The 23,796-nt window shown below is 42.2% G+C and overlaps 1 protein-coding gene across 1 annotated transcript in view; it reads left to right on the top strand.

Moving 5' to 3' along the window:
- The window catches only part of LOC112572558 (universal stress protein YxiE-like), a 28,833-nt gene extending 5,342 nt beyond the window's left edge, over window positions 1-23,491 (top strand). Inside the window, exons 2-4 of the mRNA XM_025252292.1 lie at window positions 18,867-18,953; window positions 20,499-20,590; window positions 20,914-23,491. Coding sequence (XP_025108077.1) covers window positions 18,867-18,953; window positions 20,499-20,590; window positions 20,914-21,126 — 392 coding nt within the window. The 3' untranslated portion in view covers window positions 21,127-23,491. The remainder of the gene's footprint in view (window positions 1-18,866; window positions 18,954-20,498; window positions 20,591-20,913) is intronic.
- Window positions 23,492-23,796: the final 305 nt, after the last annotated feature.

Genomic DNA, 23,796 nt, shown 5'->3' with positions numbered 1-23,796 from the left:
CTGGAGAGACTGTTTATATGAGGACAGCTTGTCTCACAGAAAATAATCAAGTATTTATTTATTCTTTTTCTCGCGGAAGGGTCCACTCCTTGCTGTCCGGACTCCCCGCCCTACTTCCATCAACCGCTAATTCAGATAATTGGCTAATGACATTAACCTATTAGCTTTTCCCTCCTTTTAAGAGCTCCATGGACAAGACATCGAAGGAAAAACGGAGGATAGGATGTAAAACAAGCCCCGGGAAGCAAAGATTCCTTCTCCTTTCCCAAATGCAAAATCACATCAAGGTGGAAGTACTCTCCTGCCAAGTCAACCAAAATCCGTCTCAGCCATTTGGTCACAAAATTTGTCCTCCCTTGTATTTCTTATTTGCATCACAGACAAATACATCTACACAGAAATAGTAGCTATGACAACACCGTCTCGGTGGCCTGTGTGTGTTGGATTGATGGGGGAGCAGGAAATGGGGGATACAACAGGAGGTAGCTACCTTTTGCTGGGGTCGTAGCTCTGTGCTAAATACACAACGGCAACTAGACTGTGGGCAATGTTTAGGCAATAAGCCCCTGCTAGGGTCTTCAGAATGGTCTGTATAAACCTTTAAATTCAAATTTAATGTCAAAGACCAAGTGGGACCTGCTCACCCTGTAAAACTAATGATGTTTTTATTATTCTCTGGGTTTTGCTTTGGAAACATTCTTTCAGCATCTTTAACCCACTTTTTAGAATTTTTAAAAATCCATCCAAAATGTCTGATACCTTTACTCATCACCATTTCTAGACTGTTCTATAGCTTCAAGCGTGTCACCACTCAGTCCTCACAGACTGTACCATTCCTCTCTCTCCTCCTCTCTATTTCTATTTTTCTAGAAGTTGATGGCAACCATTTTACTGAGTATCCCAGCCTCCCCTGCGGTCCTGTGTATCACTGATGTCGGTGGCTTGATGCGCTGCGTCTGTAGAGTCCCTTCTGCTGCTCCTCCACAATTTTTGTATTTGATTTTTCGTTCCGAGGGAGTGTAATTCTCCATGGAGGATCCAGGCTGTGTCGGCTGACAGCTTCCTCTTCCACCAGTCTGTGGTTGTATAATTCGGTTATTAAATGGAAATTTTTCTGACACTTACCACATGCATTCTCCGATGATTACTGTCACACTGTAATCACTCTCTTTCTTCCTCACCCTTCTCTCTATTCATTATCGTAGAAAATATTATTCGTCCACCTCATGCTTGCAACCATTCCAGTTCCCCGTATTCCTAACAGAAAGCAGTTTATGTTTAAACAGTTTTTACTTCCATACAACAAATATCTGTAGAGGTGTCAGTAATACCATCGAGCTTTGCAAACCTGTGGTATTGGTGTCGGTTGTCAATTTGCCTGTTCAGTGTTCAAACAAGTGGATTTGCTGTCGTCCAGAATGCATCCTTCTTCTCTCTATCGACCTCTGGCTCTGGAGGGAAGCATCTAGAAGCGGGCGCTGAGACCCGAGGCTGATTGGACAGCAAGTCTGGTGGGACGCTGAGCAGGTGGAGGATGTCGGTCCAGCGGTCCTGTCTGACATGTCGGGGACATTAACCCTGCGACGGGAGGCAGATGTTGGTTTTCTTATCGGATGTAAGAAACATGATCTCCGGTAGACAGTCTCTGTATTATAGGGTCTTTAGGATATGGTTGCTACAGCAACCAGTGGCCAATCATTGATCGATGGTCAGCGAAGATCTTTCTTCTCTTTTTTTCTTTGTTTGTTTCCTTTCATAGTTTTTTTTATTATTATTATTTTATCATTTTATCAATTTATTAATTCGTTTTAACAATTTTTTTCTTTCAATTTTTATTTCTTCATTGTAATTTTTTCTATGATTATACCTTCTACCCAGAAATTTTCCTCGATGATGATGAAACATAATATGCCAGGAGATGTAACTATCAGAGAAATGCTTGTAATCGGGAGCTGGTGCTTTATACAGTTTATATAAGTTTTTATACAGTTTACAACAGCTGGAAAACATTCCTCCGTGTGTCGGCTTGCATGGGGCGTTGGTCTGTTATTTACAGTCCGTAGGCGGCCACTAGGACCTACATTCGTGAAGATGTGTTCCTCTGTCCATGAGTAGGATACTCATACTCTATGATGCTCACCCCTCGGTGATATGCAGATTTAAGGATACATTAACAAAATTAAGCATGCTAAGATGGTCGCTCTGATGATTGGATTGCTGCTGACTCATTCTCAACACCCGAGTCTCTGTATTTGATGGGGTGGGCCACAGCACTCTAAAGCCCTCGTCCAGTCTATCAGATTATTAGGTGATGATACATGACAGCATCACATCCTAATATTTACATTTCAGGGGAAAACTGTGAGCTTGCTGGAGTCAACACTGTTGAAATCTGACTTCAGGTTTACAGGTGTGAAACAGAGGCTGTTCGTTTGCAGTTTGTAATAAAACAGGCTCTAAAGCTGTGCCTCACGGAGAGGAGTTTGTAAGAAGTCAGTCACTGAGGACTTTAACACAGCTAAAAACTAAGTTGAAAAATGTTGAAAAATAGCCTTACAAGAACGCTATATCAACCGGCTGAATACATTAGCATTAATCACTGATCGCATATCATTGTCTCGCATCTTAATCGACTGTAAATACATTCCAGTAGAATTTTGCTTAATCAAAAAAGAAATATGACAGAGATAGAGACCGATGATGAGAGAAAAATGAAGACACAAAGATGACAACAACATACTGGGCAAAGACTTAGAAACTACGTGGAGATAAATACTGTGGTAGATATCGCAGCTTGTATCGCATCTACTTCATCAGCGACATCTGGAGGCTGGTAATGAACCATCGAAAGGTCATTCAAACTGCCAATCCCTCCCTCAGCCTGTCACGTGACCCCCCGCCCATCACAGAGCTGTCTTTATCCGCCTGCAGCGCTCTCCTGTCTGCATCCTCCTCACAAACACTAATGTCATCAACAAGGTCTTGTTAGTCTCTGCCTCTTGGCCAGGGTGGACGTGTCTTCATGCGCGTGCGCCTCTGTGTGTTTGTGTGTTTGTGTTTGTGTTTGTGTTTGTCTGTGTGTGTGTGCAGTATGTGTGAGTGCCAGTATGTGTTTGAATGCACTTGTTTGTGTACACTGAGTATTCCATTTAAACAGTTTACTGCCACACATAAATCAAGGTGTAAAGTGCAGACCACCTGTACAATGCATCGCTGTGCCCAGTAATCAAGGTAGATAGTTCGCCAGCCTGCTGTAGGGAGACTGAAGATATTCTAACCCACGAGTTCTACTAAATATTTTACGAACACGATAAATTTAAACACTCTTGCACACTTGAGGTAAATAAATGTAGGTAGCACAGGTAGCTCAGGTACAGAAGTAGTCTCACATGCATGTTCCAGCATTTTGCCAAGCACCTGAAGGGATGGCATGCACGTGTGGGGACATGCACTGTGCACTGCATCCTTCCAAAGAATTTTAACGAGCACTTGGGGTTGAGGATACGGTAAACCGTTTACATAGGTGGCGCTGTCTCTTGGGGACTACTTGATCTTCACGTTAGCTATTGCATACTTCATAATATAGTCGTTAAAACTTATGTCTTAAGTGTTTTCAGAACCTAATTTGTACAGTTTCTTCTTCAGACTAATCAAATTATCCATGTTTCGAACTCATGTCCTGAAAAAAGAAAAAAATCAGCTAAAAGTATAGTGTAGCAGGAAAGAGGCAATTAGTGAACGGAAACAGCAGTTAGTCCTGAGGTGCTGGTGCCACCCATCGAGATGATCTCACTCACCAAGTGCGCTGTGTGCACTGCAATCCACCCGCATCCGTTTCATTTGAATTGATTTTTACCATCCACGTGCCTTTCTGGGTACAATGGGGTGGACTACATGCGAGGTACGAAAACTGAACAATCAAATGGTGAGATGCTCTCCCCTTGTCCTCCTCTCCCCCTGGTGTCGCACTTTGATGCGTGCAGATGACAGACATTAAAAGGCTGAATCTTCAAGCTCCTTCTTTGGGCCTGAGATTCCAGAATCAACGGAAGTTCAAGTGAGTTCACGCGACTGGCGAGAGCTGCTGTCTTTTCGTGCTCAGAGTCCGTGGCGCCATCTCGCGACATTACTCGAAAACTGAGTTACCTCGCGTGATCTTAAGGAGTTCGTAAGATGCAGATGGAATGGGTTCTAGGTCGAAAAGCAACAGGAATGGAAGAAAAAAAAAAGGAAGAAAAAGTCACGTGGCTTACTTATAACAATTTTTTTATTATTTTGTGTCCAGCACGTGGATAACTAGACTGGGATCATTCCACTCTATCAAAGAGTATTTCAGGGGCTGAACGATAATGTTCCCCAAACTCCTAAGCTCAAGCTGCCTCCAGACTGGAATATGTTTTTATCTTTCTGGTTTCCCTTATGAGAACAAGATAAATGAGATATGCAGTGAAGAGAGATGAAAGAGCTAATGGGCTCTGGGTGAAAGAGATGCATGCAGGCTCCTTGTTTGTTTTTCTTAATACTTGATATTGTAGGTCAGCGAAGTATGTGAAGTGGCTCAGCAGTGGAGGGAGGAGTAATTATCTCTACATTCCGGGGACCTCTCGGGTGAAGTAAGCCCCGTGGGATCATTTCGCACTGGAAGTGGTCCTCAGTCTCCTGGAGAGGATGTCTGTGTGTGTAGGGGGATGTGCTAGCACTCCTTTCCTCTCCTCTTCCCTCCCTCTATTGCCCCTACCCCTCCGTCATTCCCCGTGATGCACAAGGCACAAAAGGCACATCTCTGCTTGTTGGTGCACTTTAGTGAGCTAATGGATTCTCTATCCTCTAAATGCAGCTTTTTGCACTCATAAATCCGCCTCTCGCCTTGGCAGCGAGCAAAACTGTCTACAAAGAAATAAAGAACGGGTTGTTGGGAGAAGTGAAAAAGAACAAAAAAGCATTGATTGGCAAAACCCATTAAACAACTTTTTAAAAAATCAATCCAAATCTTTAGTCGGAGTCTTATGGGAATGTTCCAGAACATCTCTGGAAGAAAGCCGCGCGCCGTTCAGAAGCGAAGATTTCAGCTCTCGTCTGTCTCGATGATGGTAAAGACATGGCGGCGTGGCTGTCATCACACTTCTGTCGGCATGAAGAAATAGTAATAATAAATGCAGAACCCTAACAAGAAACTTCGTGTGGGTAGTCATTAGTTCAGTCGATGGTAGACTAAATGTAGCTGGTTGTCAGACCGATGAGTGTCTGGCACCGTTGGTGTGTGAAATGTTTGAGCCAAAGGTTACACTGTTTGACTTTAAACTGTCTGTCCACGTGTCAGACAAGCCCTCTGTGTCTGTGTTATGTCTCCCTCGGCAGAGACATCAACTTCAGGACAGAAACCCTTCAGGCAGTCCAGAAACCCTAGAAGTACCGGCAACCCTTGCAAGACTGTCTAGCCTATGACCTCGGCTGTACGCAAACAATCAAAGACATGGCTCCTCTTGAGCTGAAGTAGGTCAGTCCTGAAGGTTCGAGAAGGTTCGCTCTGTGATTGCAGGGTGGGTGGATGGGTGGTGACAGACATTCATCAAAAGAGACCGTCAAGGGGAATGAATTATTTCAAAGGGAGAGAGCTGTTTCAAATCCAGGAGGCTGGTGCCATTTGCTAAACGTGATCTAAGACGGGGTAGAGGGCTTTGTCCGATGAACCCCATTAAGCGAACTCGTGCACTGGAGGCGGGGCAGCTGGGAGGGACCCATGGTCTTGGACAGGGGCGAGTAATTGATGAAGACGACGCGTTTGCCAGTCTCTGGGCAACGGCTTAACGCAAGCCTGCTTGTCTCCCCTTGTTTAACGAACGTGTGGAAGGAACTGAACTCCTGGGCAGACAATGCTGATCGACTGGGATCTCGCAAGGGGAGAGAATTTAACAGAACATATTCACCATCTGGCAGCCTTCCCCTGAGGCGGTGGTGGCTTGGGCTTTCAAACACCGAGAGATGAATGACTGGACAGAACTGAGAGAATCAGTTTCCTGCACTTTTGTTTTGACTTTGATGTTGGTTTGCTGGTGATAATGTTTGTCCTTCGGTGTGTAATGTGAGCATGAGACGATTGTTCTTAAAACAAGCAGAGCGAAACGCACAACCTGCTTTACAAGTAATCAATTTGAAAAATCCCTTTGTTTAATTAAAACAATTCCTGTATCACCACCCAGGGCTCTTTTACATCGATAGTTGTCTCTATCAAATCATGGTAGTCCTTGCTTTCATGGTGGTTGGCAGACTACTGCTAACGCTGGTCCTCATTTATTTTAAAGCTTTGTCCATCCTCTTTGAAATGCTGGTCTGGATATCCGATCAAGCTTCCACTGGTCTGGATTAAACTTTGTAAAGGGATTTTTTTATAGCCTATATCGTCTATATTTGTCCATTTAACAACGCATGACAGAGGTTCTGGGGTCACGAGCTATAAGTGGGTTCCAGAATTGATGTGAGATGCGGTCCTGAAAGGTCAGGGGTCATGTCATGCGTAAACCTGATGGAGCTGTAGCAGATATGACAGTCTCCTCCACGGAAGTAGGGTGGATCTTACCCTCGAGATTTCTGATTAGGGGGCAGGGAGAACGCGCGTTTATAGGTCAATCGATCTCGACCCTTATTTCGCAATTAGCGAAATGGATCAAGAAATAAATGCGTTGAACGATTTTTTTCGTTTTTTGTTTTCCTATGAGAATTCTATCAACACTCAGCTGTTTTGCGAAGATAAGAACGAATGTGTTTAGTCTCTCGTGCCAGCGCTGGGCAATTTCGTGATCACGTGATCCAGATGAGTCAACAGTCTGTTAAAATAGATGAGAGAAGGGATGGGATATACAGTTGTCCACCTCTGCACATCCGTACAGCAAATGATTACATAAGACAATTCAGCAAACTAAATATTTGGAGTCTGGTGCCTGTGATGCTGCTGTGTTCTTTGTGATGATATGAAATGACTGAGTCCAGGGGTCAGGCGCTGGCTCTATCCCCAGAGATACCTGACCTGAGGTGTTTGCAGGGAGCGAGGGTTAGTCATTGTCCCGGGTAAATAAAGTAGCTTATCTCTGTACTCATCAGGCGGTGTCCAGACTTCGCGAACGATCCCTTACCACTGGGGTAACAGTTAAAACCAGTAGCAAATCATTTCTAAGGTAAAGTAACATAAAACCTATCTCAGGGGGTCAAGACAGCCCCTTGTAACTATGGAGACAGATTTTCCTTGATCTTCCCATTCCATCCACGGGTATCGGCTCACATTTCATGAACTCCTCCCCTGACCCCGCTTTACGCCTGCCATGAATGGAGGATTGTTTAATCTCGGTAGTGGTATGGGTGAATTGTAAGTTCTGGATTATTGTCAGTTGTTGTTATGGTTTCACTGGGCGGCTGTGTATTGTCTACATGTGTATGCCACTCGCCATGATCTGTAATCTGTCTTCATGTGTACTTAATTACAAACAGACGGCCAGCTTGCTACATGAAATATTTCTAGTACTGTTTGAATTCTATAAAGGATTGTCATAAATATACTCCAACAAGATTTCTGTCATTCCTCTTTGTCACTCTGTGACTCTTTCTCCCGTACATTGTTTTTTCCATGCACTAACTTGTAGAACCGCATGGTTCCAGGCTGGACATTGCACAACACGAGAAAAAATTCAATTAGTACCGTATTTCAAGATTCAGAAACTCCATCCTGCTTTATTTTTATTTTTATTTTATTTTCTGCTACAGCTCATCGTGGGCTGCCATAAATTGCTGTTCAAGTCTCTAGGGTTTTGGAAATCCAATTTGGGATGGAAGGCTCAAAGTTAATCATAAATACATATGGGTGGTTGCAGCAGTATTAAATCTGATGTTGTTGCTCTGGGAGAAGTAAAATATTACACCTGACAGGACTCTTGTCTTTTTACAGCCTCATCGTCTGCTTATCGATGTTTCTTCAGTCCCAGTTGCTGCAGTCATCTAGGATCATCTTACAACCTGTTTTCTTGTCTGTGTACAAATGTAATCCCTTGAAAGGATTTTGTTGTTGTTGAGTTTTGGAAGGAAAAGTGCTTTCACTTAAACGCGATTTCCTTCTGTTTAGGGGAAAAAATGGAACCAGAGAATGTAGGGGAAGAGAAAGAAAGAGGTCAGGGTAGAAATGTATCAGGATGTTAAGGTAGATGAAGGAAGGCATTAATGTTCTTCTTGTGATCTTTGTTTCTGCTGCTGACGATGTTCTGTCAATACCACCAGGTGTGATATTTTCAAACCTGCTACCTTCTGCTAATCACCTCTTGCGGAAGTTGTATTCACGTGCATCAGAATCTGACGAACGCTCGATAAGATGGACGCTGGATGGAAACGCATCATGGCGTGTGTTTGACAAGAGTTTGTAGCGCGCGCTGCTCCACGGCCCTCGACAAGAAAGATTGGTGATTAGCTGGGAGTGGTCCAGTATCTCTCACGAACACCAATCTCTTTTCACGCAATTTAAATTTGTTGGAGTTTTCAGATAGGCACTTTATCCTCAAACATTTCTCGCCACTAAAAATATCGTTTTAAAAACAGCAGAAACTTGTCTCAGAAGCGTTATCTTCCACAGAATGCTTTGAACGGGAAACAGATTACAGGTAATGTAATGAACCCATTTGTGGTTGAGAGATAATAATGGGTGTTTTCCAGGCTTCCAGTAGGTGTATAGACTCGTGCCAAGACATTGAGGTATGCAAGGGAAATAAATCTGTGACAAAGGATGTCGGCAAAGCGTATGACCGCTGGAGGATGGAGGAGGATGTACAGAAGTGAAAAGCAGGCTGCAGAATGGCATACAGAGCCAGCAAAAAGCATAAAGGCATAATCGCCATAAACTGTGTACGCCATATCAAAGAAATTTATTCACTCGTCTAACGAATCTTCTTGTCTTCTCACTAAGAACCTCGATGTGGGTGGACGTACCGAGATTCCTTTCCCTGCCAAAGCTGGTGGGCGCCATGATCTACATAAAGCGACAGTGATAGCAGACCATCCTGCTCTTTGTATATTCGTGGAAGAATTTATTGTCCACTTAAAGCTCAAATTTCATGGTCGCAGCAAAGTGCTTTATTTTTTACTTCAGACTGGACTAGCCGGGCTCGAGGCCTGACGAGGATCCATGACAAAGCCAAGGTCTGTCCAAGCTTTTACGACCTCATTTTCACTGCCGACCTACAGTAAATATTTTGAAAGTGCAGTGTGTTTAAAAACTCGGGCATCTTTCACTGGAAATCGATGGTAGCCGGACTTGTTTCTCTGCCACCCTTCCCCTAGGGGGCGCTTTACTCTCGACCTCTCGTTCACTTCTCATGCTTCCATCCATCTTGCCTGTCCTGTCTTTAAAAGCGTTTGTGCTTTCTTTTGAAAACCATTTCTTTGATGTGGCTACTGCAATAGCTGTGGAGTCGCTTTACATTTCTGGCCGAGAATGTTCTTTAGATTGAGCGTGTGTGTGTGTGAGAGAGAGAGAGAGCGTGTGTGTGTGTGAGTGGAGAGATTGAGGAGGACTTGTGGCTAATTATCTGGCCTATAAAATGTCGATACAGAAGCACTACTGATCTCGTCGAGCTCTGGAATTATAAAAGCGTTCCTTGGTGTCCAGTGAAGCGATTGATGTGTTGCTAGCGAGTATTTAACATGCTACCCGGGGTATCCTGTGAAACAGGCAACTGTGGCTGGTATGCTTCGCCATAAAGATATTAAACGGATTTCTGTTTGGTTTTGTTGGTTGGTTGGTTGGTTCGTTTGTTCGTTCGTTCGTTTGTTTGTTTGTTTGTTTACTTGCTTGTTTGTTTGTTTGTTTGTTTGTTTGTTTGTTTGTTTGTTTGTTTGTTTGTTTGTTTGTTTGTTTGTGTTTGTGTTCTAAGTGCGTAGTGTTCTGGGCATCTCCTGCTGAGCTGTGAAATCTCAGACTTTTCCCTCAGGGTCTGAGTTCTTTTCGCTGTGTCTGTGTTTCCATTTGACAGATGGGCTTTAACTGTGCTTTGCGAGTGTTTTGATTGATACGAAGCTTTCTAAACCGCTTCACACACAGCAAAAACAATTGGAATACACCGGGGACTTGTTTCTAGGGACTGTCTGTTCATGTGTTTGTCCGCCCTTTCTATTGAAAGTGTTCGTCCCTCCCTGCAACCACAAACACAAACACTTACAACCACAAACACATTTAACTTCGTCCTGGACACTTATATCGAAACTATTTTCTTTGTGCAAGACATGTCCCAACACACTCTAAAGTATTAAGCTTTAATTATGATATTTTATGGTTTGGTATTTCTAATTTCTAGGTCTTTATTTTTGTTTGTTTACTTGTTTACTTTACTTTATATTCGGTATATAAACATGTACTCAATGGATGCAGCGCAGTAAAATTCAGTGATGCTTTAAAGGTATCAACAGAGAGAACTAGGATTATATAATTTTATACTTAATATTTTTTCTTTTAATGATCAAATTTAAGATCATAAATTTTTGGGAGTACAGAAGTCCTTCAGAGTTTTAATTAAAGCGAAGGAAATGGTTGTCATGGGTTACGCTGCAGTGCGAGGTGTGAGCTTGTCGGTGCTGACAGCGAGAGTTCAAATCCCGGGTGCGATCTTTCCAATGTGTCGATGAATAAATTCTTCTCTCAGGGCTGTGAGCGAGTCTGGCGCTGACAAAGTTTGAAGACAGGAGGGATTTTAATACAGTTGTTATGATGACGAATGATAGCATTGGCTGATCCGTGATGCACGTGCGCAGTTGCAGTAGCAGACGTTGCTTGGCTTTTCTCTTTCGAGTATATTTTCTGAATTGGCAAAATATTGATGGCTGCCACTTTGGCCTATTGCCATGCAGAAGTGTAACATAATTTGCTCATATGTTTCTCCCTTTTACCATTCTCTCTCTTTTATTTCTTCTTTCTCTGTCTCTCCAGTCATCGCTTTGTTAAGCAAACTGATTCAATATTCTCTCTCTCTCTCTTTCTTCTTTCTTAATGTCCTTTCACTGAATGTTCTCTCTTTTTATCACTCTTTCTCTCTTTGATGCCAAATGAATGTTTTTCCTCTCTGAATGTTCCATGAATTTTTCTCTCTCCTTCTTTCCCTCATGTTTTCAAAACCCACCCACGAAGTGCGTCGCAGAATATTTTCATTTTCTTGTTATCGTCCGTTCTGAATATTTTTCTTCCCTGCGGAGTCTTGATAAGGATGACTTGTCGAAATCTTCTGTCCACCATGGCCTCATTTACATTATTCTTAACCACAGTCTCGTTGATATTGTCAGGGGTCATCTGATCTCTTGTTATCCCTTCTCTTTCTCTCTTTGTGAGCATGAGCGTGTGTGTGTGTGTGTGAATCTGTTTTCTTGGATTTTCTCTCTCAAGAAAATGTCATATTTTACACCACATGTTTAAAGGAAGACCTGTTGTGTAGACATCAGGGATGACTAACTACCAATCCTATAATATTTCAACTGTGTGAGGTACCTACATGCTTAGTGTTGTGAACATTTTGATTTCTGCCCTCCTCGTCTCCATTTTGCCTCTGCATCATTCTGGTCATGACATTGAGGTCTCCTCCGGTGTTGTCTGTGCCCACGATGTCTGGTCCGTCTGACGAAGGTTAACTTTGCCAGGATGCCAGCCCTCAGCCTTCAACATTTATTAGACACTGAGTGACCTTCATCGCGAAAATGGCTCTCACTTTAACAGCCCCCAGCGCCTGATTGTTTTCTTTTCTTGATTTATTTTTGTAAAGAGCATTTCTTTGTGTCCCAGAGGATTTCTTTGTCTCAAATTCTTTGTGTGTACCTATGGACTTGAGGTAATAAAGCAGGGGTCGTGTCAAAGAGGAGCTCTAGTAGCTTTGTAACAAGCCTGGTTCGAAGACCTCTGGGTGATCTCAGATTTACACTTTCTTGCCACCAGAGGACAGCACTGATCACTTTCGGGACAAAGATACAGAATGTCGTCTCCCTAGGTTTTGGCTCAAAGAATTATGAGGGTATTTTTTTCCAATTGAAAATGTCGAGCTCAGTGCAAAATGCTATTTTGCCAAATTTTGATGATGGCATAGCTTTGACCTCTTATTTCGAGGGTAATGCATCAGGGGAACTCGGGGTACTCTTCCCTCTGATGTGGAGGATGTGGGTCAGACTCAGCTCTGTCAGTTGAAGAAAACTCACCCTACTAACCCTTTAAACAGAACAGCTTCACACACAAAATATTTCTGCAAATTCCAGACTGAAGTTCCACCCGCTTTTTTCAGCACAACCTGCATCATGTCTCACTAATGTCTCGATGCGGTGAAAGGGGAAAGAACTTGGGAAGCAAGGGAATAAAGCTTCAGTTTTAGCAAAATCCTTTTTAGAAGATTGTATGATTGAGGGATGATTGTTGATTGACTGTCCATACATTAAGTCTGCTTGCGCATATTATCATTTATTGATAATATTTCTGTCCTTTTCTCGATCTTATTCTCTCTCTCTCTCTCTCTCTCTCTCTCTCTCTCTCTCTCTCTGCTCTCTCTCTTTCGTTTTTACTATTTTCAAACCTTTCTTTTTTATTTTTCTTTCTTTTCTCCCTCCCATCCATTTTTTCTTTCTTTTTTCCATTAATTTAGTCTTTTTTACCACATCTGGATTTTCAAATCTGCAGATTTCTTTCTGTCTTCCTTTCTAAAACTGGAATCATCTGCAGCACAGTTCTTGAGGCTGTCTGTTGGACGGAGAAATCCTGCCATGCGGATCCATTAATATCCGGGAAATGTGATTACACACAGAGCTCAAGAAAACTCAGATTTCTTCTGGCTGCTTTGATGTCCCCGCTTATGTTTTATCACACGAGTACTTAAGAGTAATAATTTGAGTAATAATGTGAGTGCTTTCAGTAAGTATTATTAAGGTGAAGTAGGTTTGTCCTGCGATTCCCTTGTGGTGGTCTGGGATGCAGTTATTAGCGCTCTCTCCAATACAGTGAAGATTGGATCATCTGGGTTCAGATCTCGCCTCGGGCACAATGTTTTTCTCAGCGTAAATCACCAACCGACCCCAACACCGTGATCTACTGGATGAGGAGGTAGAGTCATCCCGGGTGCTGACAGCGAAAAGATTCGAATACCCTGATACTCTACTCCTGCAGTTAATGAAATAATTCTTCCCTTCAGCAGCCATATTAGGGCTGTAGGCGAGTCTTTCATCAATATGGAAATTCTTTAAATCAGTTCTTATGATGAATGATACCACTGGCTGATCTTTGCTGCATTTGCTCAGTTGAAGAAGCAGACGCTGGTTTGCTTTTTCCTTTCGATGAGTTTTTTTTAGTTTTCAAAAATGTATGAGTGTCCATTGCACCTTAGAGACTAATTTCCTCTCACTCTTGTTTTCTCTTTTTAATCTGTCTTTTTATTCTCTTTCCCTCCAGCCATTGCGCTTGTGATGTTCAATTGAATTCATTAATGACTGCAAGGTATTTTTTTTTCTTTCGCGTTTTTTTATATTTTCAGTTCTGCAAATTTCTTTACTGTGTTTTTTTAAATTAGGATCATCTAACATGTGCAGCGCAGAACTCTATGCTGTCTTCTCGAAGCTCCAAAACGAAACCCTGGCATTCGATTCTCTCAGTATCCAGGGAGTAAGATTGCACGAGACACAATAAGTATCAGGTTTCGTACAATTGCTTTGACAACGCCGCCTGCGTTTCACGATTTCCTATTGAATCTTTCTTCCTCTCAAGTTTCCTGCAATTGTCATTAAATTTCTTGTTATTTGTAATTTACAGACTGGAATCTGATGACAAAATATTGAGCTTTGGGAACAGGATGACTGGATGGGGAAAGTTGGAGGGGATCCGTTGCTATCTTATTTTGCCAGCTCTGACAAGAAACAGTCGAGGAAACTGCAAATTTATTGCAATTTTGTTTTGATTTAACATAAGCCTAACGAGATCGAGTTCAGGGACTAAAAATAATTTCTCATCTTTTGATGAAGAGGCGGGTTTACACCTTGGGCTTGAAGGACTGGTAATGGCTGGCGGGCTTCTGTCCCAACGGGAGGCAACTCATGCGCAAGAGGCTGGAGTGACAGATGAAGATTGCCCAAACCAGTCAGACGATGCTAACAGCAGCTGGAAATGTTTGGCTGTCGTCCTGCTGGGCATTCCACCATCATGACTTGTGTTCTGTCTTTTAAAACTCGATTTCAGTCCGCCATCTTGCAGCCTTCATCATGATGATGGTACTTCAGTTATTCCCCTTGAATGACTTTCTACTCTTCTTGTCTTCCTTTTTTTCTTTTGTTTATCTTGTAAATTGAAGAGAGAACAAGTTAGACATCGTGAGCGGCCTCTAGGCGCCAGTCCTCGTCACAGATCACGTGGTTTGGTCACGTGAGGATGCGCTATCTGGCTAGGCTCGCTAGACGACTGTCCGCGACTATCCTACGACGCAGGATGAAATTATCAAACACTATTCTACAAGGCATGTTAGAGAACTATCACTGTCTCTGTGCTTGCTGGGACTTGGTTTTTAATTAGTGGAACTGCAGGAGGCCGTCCATCACAAAGAATTGTCGGCCAACCGGTTCTCCCACCCGCCTACCCACCCAACCACCAAACTCCAACATTTCTTTGGCCTTCGAGAACAGTCAACACGGAAATTTCCAATTCATTCTCAGATCCAAAGTAATTTCAATACAAAGATGGAGGCACATGAGGACCAGCATATGTTCATTACTAACATCAGAACTGAACACTGTACAGACACATTCAAACGCATACTGATGCCAGCGCGCGCACACACACACACACACATACACACTGCCACACTAATGTGTGTAGAAGATTTATGTGTCTGCCACCGAGTATGTCTTGAAACAAGCAGGCGTGGACAGACTCTCAAGAGTGTGCTCCGTCATCTGACAGTTCCTCAGACTCCCTTAGTTCCGCCTCCTGGTCCTTGCCTGCAATGTTCCCTCCCACCAACAGACGGCGCTGGCACTTAGCAATCCCAGTATTCAGGTCGTTGGGTTTACTTGCCACGCTCTTCATGTCTCCTCCCGTTCTACTGCAAACAAAAGATCGGCTTGGCATTGTGGTAAATGTTTGTCACGAAGGAAAGATTCTGTTTAACGAGATATTCTCTGACACTCAGGATTTCAGTGGAGCTTTGTTTTCTTGCGCGCGCGTGCTGGAGAGAGCGAGAGAACAAGGAGGAATATTGCGTGCACGTGCTGAAGTTGTTCTGTGCACGTGAGAGAAAACTTTTATTTTTTTGGTCCTTTGTTATCAGCAATAAAAATCAAGCACAGAATGAAATCTTGGCTCGTGTTACTTCCAGTAGCTGGAACTGAGAGTCAAGACCAGTGTAGGATGTGTTTCTGTGTTTCTTTAGCTTCATGCATACCTAGTGTGACGAAATTATTATAAAACTTTCCTTTGCTCTTTCCTTCAGAATACACCGTATATATGTTAATGTCCATTGTGTTTTTCAGTTTAAAGCTCGCATTAATTTCCGAGATCGATTAATGTAACAATGATTGTTGTGAACATAAAGAAACGAAAATCCAGGGCTACTTGAAGGAAGAAAAACCATGGATTTTCCTTTCTTTCAAGACATGTCTTCCTTTATCTGCACGAGCCTAAAGGTCTGTTCATGTTTTTGTGGGGAGATAATGTAGAATGGTGAATAACGATTTCTCTTTCCCGGAGAATAACTGTCCTGAAGGAATGATGGGAGGTAGGAGAGGGTTGACCCTCCATATTCCGGGTCTTACAAGGATGACATGGTCGCTGTCTCTATGGCTTCTACCAGCAGACGACAGGATATTTAAATTTGTTTATACTCTTATCAGACATCTATTATCCTATTCACCTCCGCCACAGACGAAAAAAGTTATTAATGGGTTGTAGGTGCCCCTCTGTGTGTGTGAGCTAGAAAAAAGAAAACTAATGGCATCCCAACTTATCTCTCTGATATCTGACAAACGCAGGAGGTCGGGAGAAGCAGATGAGAGAGACCACGTGGGCTGATAAGTGAAAGTGTGTGAGCTTGTCTACTTCCGCCACGTGACCCGGCACGACACTAACAGCATCCTCTCTGGAATCTTGAAGGGAGGCCAAAGCAGAGCTGGGTAGAAACACTTATTGGCAAGTAGAAGTAATACATTAACCGCACAACGCAGGTCGTGTTGACCACTCAAGAAAGGAAGGAGTAGAAAATCTCTCGTCTCTTGCCCACTTCTCAGTCCAGACTTGGACAGTATATACACCAAAGGGAATGAATGATAAAAGGAATTTGGTCATTAAATATACTTTAGTACCTTGCAAAGTGCTTGATAGTTTCCTTGTCATCAAAGGAATATGTGACAGAAAGAAGTATGAGGAGAAGGACGTAAGGCGAGACTATTCTCGTTAGCTAAAGACGATACAAAGAGAAGGTTCTTATATTTCTCCGTCTTGGTTGGCTCCAAATAGTATTTTATCATTCCTAGAGTTTCCTGCAACAAACCGTGTCTCCATGCTGATTCTCTAAACGTCCTCGCCTCGTATGGACCTGAAAATTAATATCATCCATGCTCCGTCCTCGTCCTGACATGCGTGGTGCGCTATTCAGACCATAGCGGGAGTCGATTCCCGTAAAAACCTGATTTTTTATTTAAGCTGACTACTGCACTACTGGGATCATCGGATGCAAATTTGTTCAGCAGGTACATCAAGTTTAATTGGTTATTTCAGCCCTCCACACCATGATCTTTGAATCACCATTTTCATGCGCTGTAAGGTGGATGGGTTGGGGAGTCTCACCAGACTGACTTTGTACTTAAAGACTCATAAACTGGCATGATGTTTGTAGTCTCAACAACTTTACATGAAATTTATATTCCAACCATCTTTCACGTACTATATTTGTAGTTAAAATCTGATATGACAGAGAGCTAGTGATCTGTTAGAAGTGGGGAGAAAATGGTGAGAAATAGACGGGAAAAAATATCAAAACTCAAAATCGTAAACATAATCATAAGCCAAATTTAACTTGAGAGGAATGAAAAACTCATGTCAGCAATTAAAATCTGTTCTGAGTATTAATATTTATTGGAAGGTAATCATTCGACATCATTCGTAAACAAATAACCTTAGATCATTCAAATTTTGTTCGGTGGACACTTCGTCCCAATAAGCATACTCAAGCAACACACACACACAGAAGCAATATTAACATCTTTTTCGTTGGTCACCGATTATCTTTCGTGGGACGTGCAAGATGAAAAACAAACTGCACAGAGAAGAAGTCCAACAAGGTTTGTTCCCGGAGGAAATTGCCGGCCCCAGTTCCCGTCAATTTTGCGATCAGGACTGACAAGGTCCGTGCACACCATCCCCAACATCTGAAGAGCCTTTGTGATTGTGTCTCTATGACATTTATTACACCTGTGTATTTCAACAACCTCGCTTATTGCCGTGTGGGGTCAGAAAAAGACCATCATTAAACCAGGCCTTAAATAGTTTGATGGGTTTGTTTGTGGCTTCAGCTGTTGCTGGGCTCTAGTTGGAGATGCGGCGGCCATGTTGAGGCTGTGTGATGGTCCGAGTGAGAATATTAAGGCGGGCATTAATCGATAATCAATATTGCAGTCCATGTCGGAAATTAGACGAAACGAAGCTTGAGAAAGGCAAATAGAAGACCACAGAGTTAACACGCGAACAGAGTCGCAGGTAGGAGAGGCTGAGTGGATGACAAAGATGGAGAAAAGAACAAATAACCAGACAAGACTCTCTCGCGAGCGTGCTCTCTCACTCTCTATTTATATTTAGAGAGAGAGCTCTTTCACACACAAACAAACAGAGTCAGATACATTATAAGAGGCAAGAGTAGAAAGGGGAGTTAGAAAGCACCAAGGGATGGGGAGAGATGGAAGGGGAGGCTTTCTCAATAGGAGTGTGCGCTCGTGTGTGTGTGTGAGAGAGAGAGAGATTTAATTCCAACATTTTGAAAAATTAAAGCAGCCCTTACAGACAGAGTGAGAGGGACACACAGGCAAGAATATAAACAACAACACAGTTGGACAAACACTCAAAGATGCAGACAAGCAAGTAGCACAACAGACGGAAGCTGTGAATCCGTCCTTCACTTCCTATCACACATCTTTCTTCCTCCGCTGGTTGAAGATGTTGATTTGCTCGGCGCAGCGCGAGGCTTCCGACCCCAACACTGGGCGCTGCTGACACCGAGCATCACTTGGCGAGTCACGTGACAACGAGCACAGCAATCATGTCGGCTCGTCTACAGAACCACTTCTCAAAATCATTTGTTCCCATGGAGACAGGGAAAAGAGGACATACAGCGATTGGAAACTTCTCTCAGTACACCCTCTTCTCAGCTCCTGTTTGGTGAAGCACTAGCTCTAAATAGGTTATTATTTGTGAAGTAGGTAAAGGTAAAGGTCACCCCATGACCTTTTTCGAGTCGTTAGAGAGGAAGTTGAAAACCTCATTTTCTCGGGGCTAGTTTTAGTGAGGGCGGTGTCCATCTCCTCTCCTTCGCTGACTTACCTTCCCTAAACCTCTCTACTCTCTAGTGTCAGGTACCCAGCTGGATCCACTGATGGGGAAATGAGCTTCGACACACGGGTATCGAACCGGCAAGTCTCTCGTCTGTCCGCTACCCCCTGTGGCTGTGGTGGAAATGAGTCTGTGGTTGGACTGTTCACTCCTTTGAAGGGCGTGTTTGACAGTCTGTTTCTCTGAATGTTTGAAAGTGTGTGTGTAGACAATGGCGTGATATTCTCACTCTTTGTTAATAACTTTACATTTATTTAAGCTGAAATAACTTTTTCTTTTGCTCGTGCAGGGTATCTGAACCACGTGCACCGGCCAAACTACATGCTGTACATCGTACACGTGCCAGAACATTGGGGAGAGATGGGGCGCATCATGAGTGAGTACAGTCCCTTTACACGACAGCATCAGCACCAGGTGTCATCCACTCTTCTGTCACCCTACCCTTGTATATACACTCTTACATGAACAATGGTTGTATTTTAGCTCATCGTGAAACTTTTTTATGGTGACGAGTGGGGGGGGGGTTAAGAAGGTATCTAAGCCTCCTTCAATTCAACACCTTTATAATTGTATCTGAAGATGTAATTAGGTACACTTTTTATATCGATTAAATAGGTATTTGTTTGTTTATTGTGTTGCCCGTGTTCTCCCACGCCTAATTAAAACACAAGTATACTACCCTGTCGCGTGTTAAGACTATGTATTTACCTCCACCTTATGTGACTCAGAAATCCTCCGTTTAGGTCTTAATTAATTTAAACAGAGAGGTCTAGCACAGTTATAAGAAATACCGGTGGCAATTTCCTCTGAAATTGGCCGTCAGATAGGGGGGAGCTTTCCACGATTTTAGATATACAGATGACCTTTACCCCAATGGAGTGGTCGACCACTTCGGTTTTTAATCCGTTGTTTGACCAGGTCGGCTTTTGCTATAAAGGATTATCGTCGACAATGCTGTGCTTCTCATAATACTATTCATGGATACAAATGTCCTCCTAGTGTCAAGATCCTGCCAAAGCACTCACCTCCAACTTGCTGCCATTGATATGGGACTGCGCATGTCACCTCGCGTGACCTGTCATCAGCAGCAAGTCAAGGCTGATACATCATCCCTCACTTCTATCAGAACACTCTGACCATTCATTGCACTGTGTCTCACAGCTGATGTCAGCAACATATTCATCATCAATTAGATGATTCACCTACCACCCATTCATCGTCCCCGCTGTCCATGCATTTGCCTATGTCCCCCCTACTCGCCTTCCCCTCCATTCCGTCAGGTAAAGGTCACCATGACCTGTTTGACTAAACCCTGCCAGTGTTTTTCCTATGTGTTCACAGCTGTTCAGAAATAATCAAAACATGTTTTCAGCTGGCAACAGATTAATTTGATGGGAGTCTGCAGCAGCACTGGGAAACAAGTCATTTTTATGTCTTAATGTTTTCCTTCGTGAGTGTTTAAATGGCTGTCGTTCACATTTTCAAGCAAAATTCTTCTTATATAAAGTAAGTTCTCACCACCTTTTCATAATCAGGAAATTAAGGAATCTGTCTATTACCAAGATCAGATGAGGTTGTGGCACGTTGATCTAAGGTTCTGAATCTCGCTTTGAGTGCGAGAAGTGGAAGGTTCGAATCCCGTTTTTTAAATTGTTGTTTCTTTCTTTTTTTAATTAACTCCTTGTGAAAGGTGGGGGAGGGGAATTCCTTCTCACTTGTATTTAGAAACATCTTCAGTTCACTCATTTTTGCGTGAGGGCTTTCTTTGACTTGTAGTTATCAGCTCAGTTGTTGCTTTATAATAGCGATGTATCTGAAATGTATATAAAACATAGCTGATTGTGCGTGTGTTTTTAATGTGTTGTCGAGATTAATATTTAAGAACCTTCTAAACCAATACAAACTTTTTTATACTCAACAGCTCCAAACAAACTGCATGAACTCATGGAACAAGCGAAAAAAATGACAGATCGACTTAAAGAAAATTATCTGGAATGGTCTTTCCAACATGGGGTAATTCTTCTCTAGATCTATTCTTACAGGAAATATTGCTTTTGAATGCAATACTAATTAAGTATAAAAGCAAAATATGTATAGAAAAATGGACGCTTTAATAATACAGTAAACTTATGTAGCGCAATATCTCAGTCCTGCGGGCAGCTCATGGCGCTTTACAGGAAAAGATAGACAGACAGACATGGACGCACGCGACACAGCATGCAAAAATGTTGTCTAGAGAATGTCATATGAGATGAATGATACGCATCAAGAAGTTGCTCAATCGTGAAAAATATATAAAATGCCTTATTCCAGATGATTTGTGTTCGACCGCGCAGGTCCCGGACGCCAAATTCGCCTCCCCACAGGGTCACGAGACATGGCACGAGATCATCAAATATTCCGAGAGCGTTGGAGCGGGGCTGATAGTGATTGGAAGCAGAGGTCAAGGCAAGCTCAAACGTACGTTTCTGGGCAGCGTGAGTGACAGCGTCCTGCACCACTCACACGTTCCAGTCCTCGTCTGTCGCAATAAGGACGCCAGCCCGTGACTGTCCACAGGATCTGACCCTGGTTCTCTGTTCTTTGCCTATGAGAATGAAGTGATGTTATGTGAAAACCTGATTGTGTCGGTTCTGTAAAAACGTTACAGTCTGTGCATATATATATATAGATGTAGTGAAACTGTCACTTCTGGATAATCAACATTGTTTATTTGTCAATGGTATTGTAAACATCACACACAAAGGCGCAACTACGTTGATGGTGTACTTCATGAAAGTTTGCTTGAGAGCATTTCACACATTTTTATATTTGTCCGCGACATCACCACATCCTGAAGCTGCACAGACCTTCAAGTGGTACATGGCTAAGTTGTTTTCGTTTTCAGACACCGCGGTTTATAAGAAAAGTTTCTTGTCGTTATATCTTAATCTGGACATTACTTAGTCTTAACAAAAAAAAAAGTGTTTGATTTGTCAGATTAATTTCTCACCTTTTTCACGGAATTAGCCACCTGTATTTCTTTAATGATCAGATTTCCCTTATGTATTTTCTTCTTATTTTCTACAGTCAAGAAAACGAAACGCTGAGCGTAAACATAAATACTACCCAGGACGCTTGTAGACAAAGGGGCGCAACCTCGCACAGTCTGTTACATTACCGCAGTGATAGTGATCTCCCCTGGCACAGCAACCGCTTCAGAATAATTATATACCCATAGACTATAAATAACATAGTTATTCTGTCATAATATAATATATTGTAGCATATTATAACATTATAACATAATAAACATACACACGCGAGTATTTCACGTATCAAGTTGAAATACCCCTGTTACCGTGTCAGGAAACCAATGGAGGTTTCTCGGGGTGGCGCGAGGAAATGTTCGGGACATTGAAACGTCAAATTTAAAAATAGGACGTTGAGTGAACTGATGACGTCATCACTGACGATATTTGTGGGAAATGATAACGTCACCACAGGAGTGTACTAAATATAGGAAACAAAAACCCTGAAACGAGTGAAGCATAGAGACTTTGTTAATTGCCGATTCTACGGTAAATAAGGTTAATAACTATTGTGTGCAACAGGGGCCACAGCCAAAAGAAAACGATACTATCATACATTCCTGAAACAGTCACGCAAATCTTTTTCCTTTATTGCTTTCTCATTTTTGTCTTCGTTTTGTCCTCCTAAGTGTTCATCATGTCGCCAGGTGTCGTTTACGTCACATACAGGTGTGTTGGTGAAGAAAAAAGAAACAAACAAAACAAAAAATACGAAAAAACAAACAAAAATGTTTATTTTAAACCTTACGTTAAGGCAACGTTTATTTCAGCACGCATATAAACTATGTACAACATGCGAGTTTGGTGTTTTGTATTGTACCTAGTCACCACCTCCCGTCCCACCCCTACTTTAAGTTCCCGTAATCTCTCAATTTCAAAACCAATTGTTGTAATGTCTCCAGTCACCCGTCACCTGTTCCCCGTGTCCGCCTGTTGACAGGTCACGGGTCATGTTGATGTGTTTGGAAACGTTTAGAGCTTCTTGTTGTGCGGCTTAAGTTTTTTTTTTTTCGTGTAATATTTGTAACAGTGATACTGATAGCATTTGTAACATTTGGTTCCGGTGATTTTTCACATGTCCATGATTTCTTACAACGGCGCAAATGTTCCCGAACCAATAATTATGATAATCATCATCATCACGTAGTCTTCAGTAAGCAGAATGCAGAAAATACAGAAGAGATAACGGCGCACGTAGTGAGGTTTGTACATAACACTTCGCTGCCATCTACTCCGGCAGACCGCAAATAACTACAGGTACAGTGAGTCCACCTCTTGGATCTTGATACTGCAAGATGCAGGGTACAGGGTGACTGATAAACTGATGAAAGGACTGAAGAAATCTGTCGGCACCCTTTTGAATACAAATCAATGTGCCTTTACAGCTTTCTGCCTTGTGTCTTTTTGTTTATTGACTGTGAAACTACTTGGCCAGCTCTTTGTAATGAACTGAGCATCACTTGAATATAACTAAATATTTACTCTATGGGTGACTCAGTGATGAAGATAAGCTTATCTGTATTTACTGTTCTCTATTTTTTAAGACTTCTTAGACAAGTCTGTAATTCTTTTTTTTTTTTCCTTCTTCTTTCCTACGTCTGTTAATTTCTTTATCCATTCTTTCTTCTTTTATTTTTACTTCCTTTCCTTCTGTGTTTCTTACTTTGTAAAGTTACGTTATCACATTTTTTTAACAAAGGTAATATTGTAATTTTTTGCCATTATTCTCAACGGCCACTTTGAAAACAATGTCAAGTTTAAAAAATCGTTGAGAAGAAAATGAATTTGTGCTGATTATGAACTTTTTTCGCGTATATGGGAATAAAAAACGGATTTCACGTGACTTGTGCTTGTTGTTATTTGATATATATAGTATGAGTGTGTATGGATAAGTGAGATTATACATCCTTCTTTTTCTCCTCCTTATTCTGTTTCTCTTCCTCTTTCTTTGTTCTCCTCTTCCTTCTCAATGACCTCACGTTTCAATCACATAAAATGGTGTTATATGATTGTAATTTTAGTCAAGTAGATTATTTATCTGCCCACAAACTACTTTGGTAACATCAACACTAAAACCATCAGCTGCGGTTATTCCGCTTGCCGAAACTGCTTAGCTCCCTTGTGTCAGTGGGCGTGTACATCCACCCG

This window comes from Pomacea canaliculata, linkage group LG9 (assembly GCF_003073045.1).
Source record: "Pomacea canaliculata isolate SZHN2017 linkage group LG9, ASM307304v1, whole genome shotgun sequence".
Lineage (NCBI taxonomy): Eukaryota > Metazoa > Mollusca > Gastropoda > Architaenioglossa > Ampullariidae > Pomacea > Pomacea canaliculata.
The sequence above is the reverse complement of the archived record's forward strand: the minus strand, read 5'-3'. Positions and strand labels throughout refer to the sequence as shown.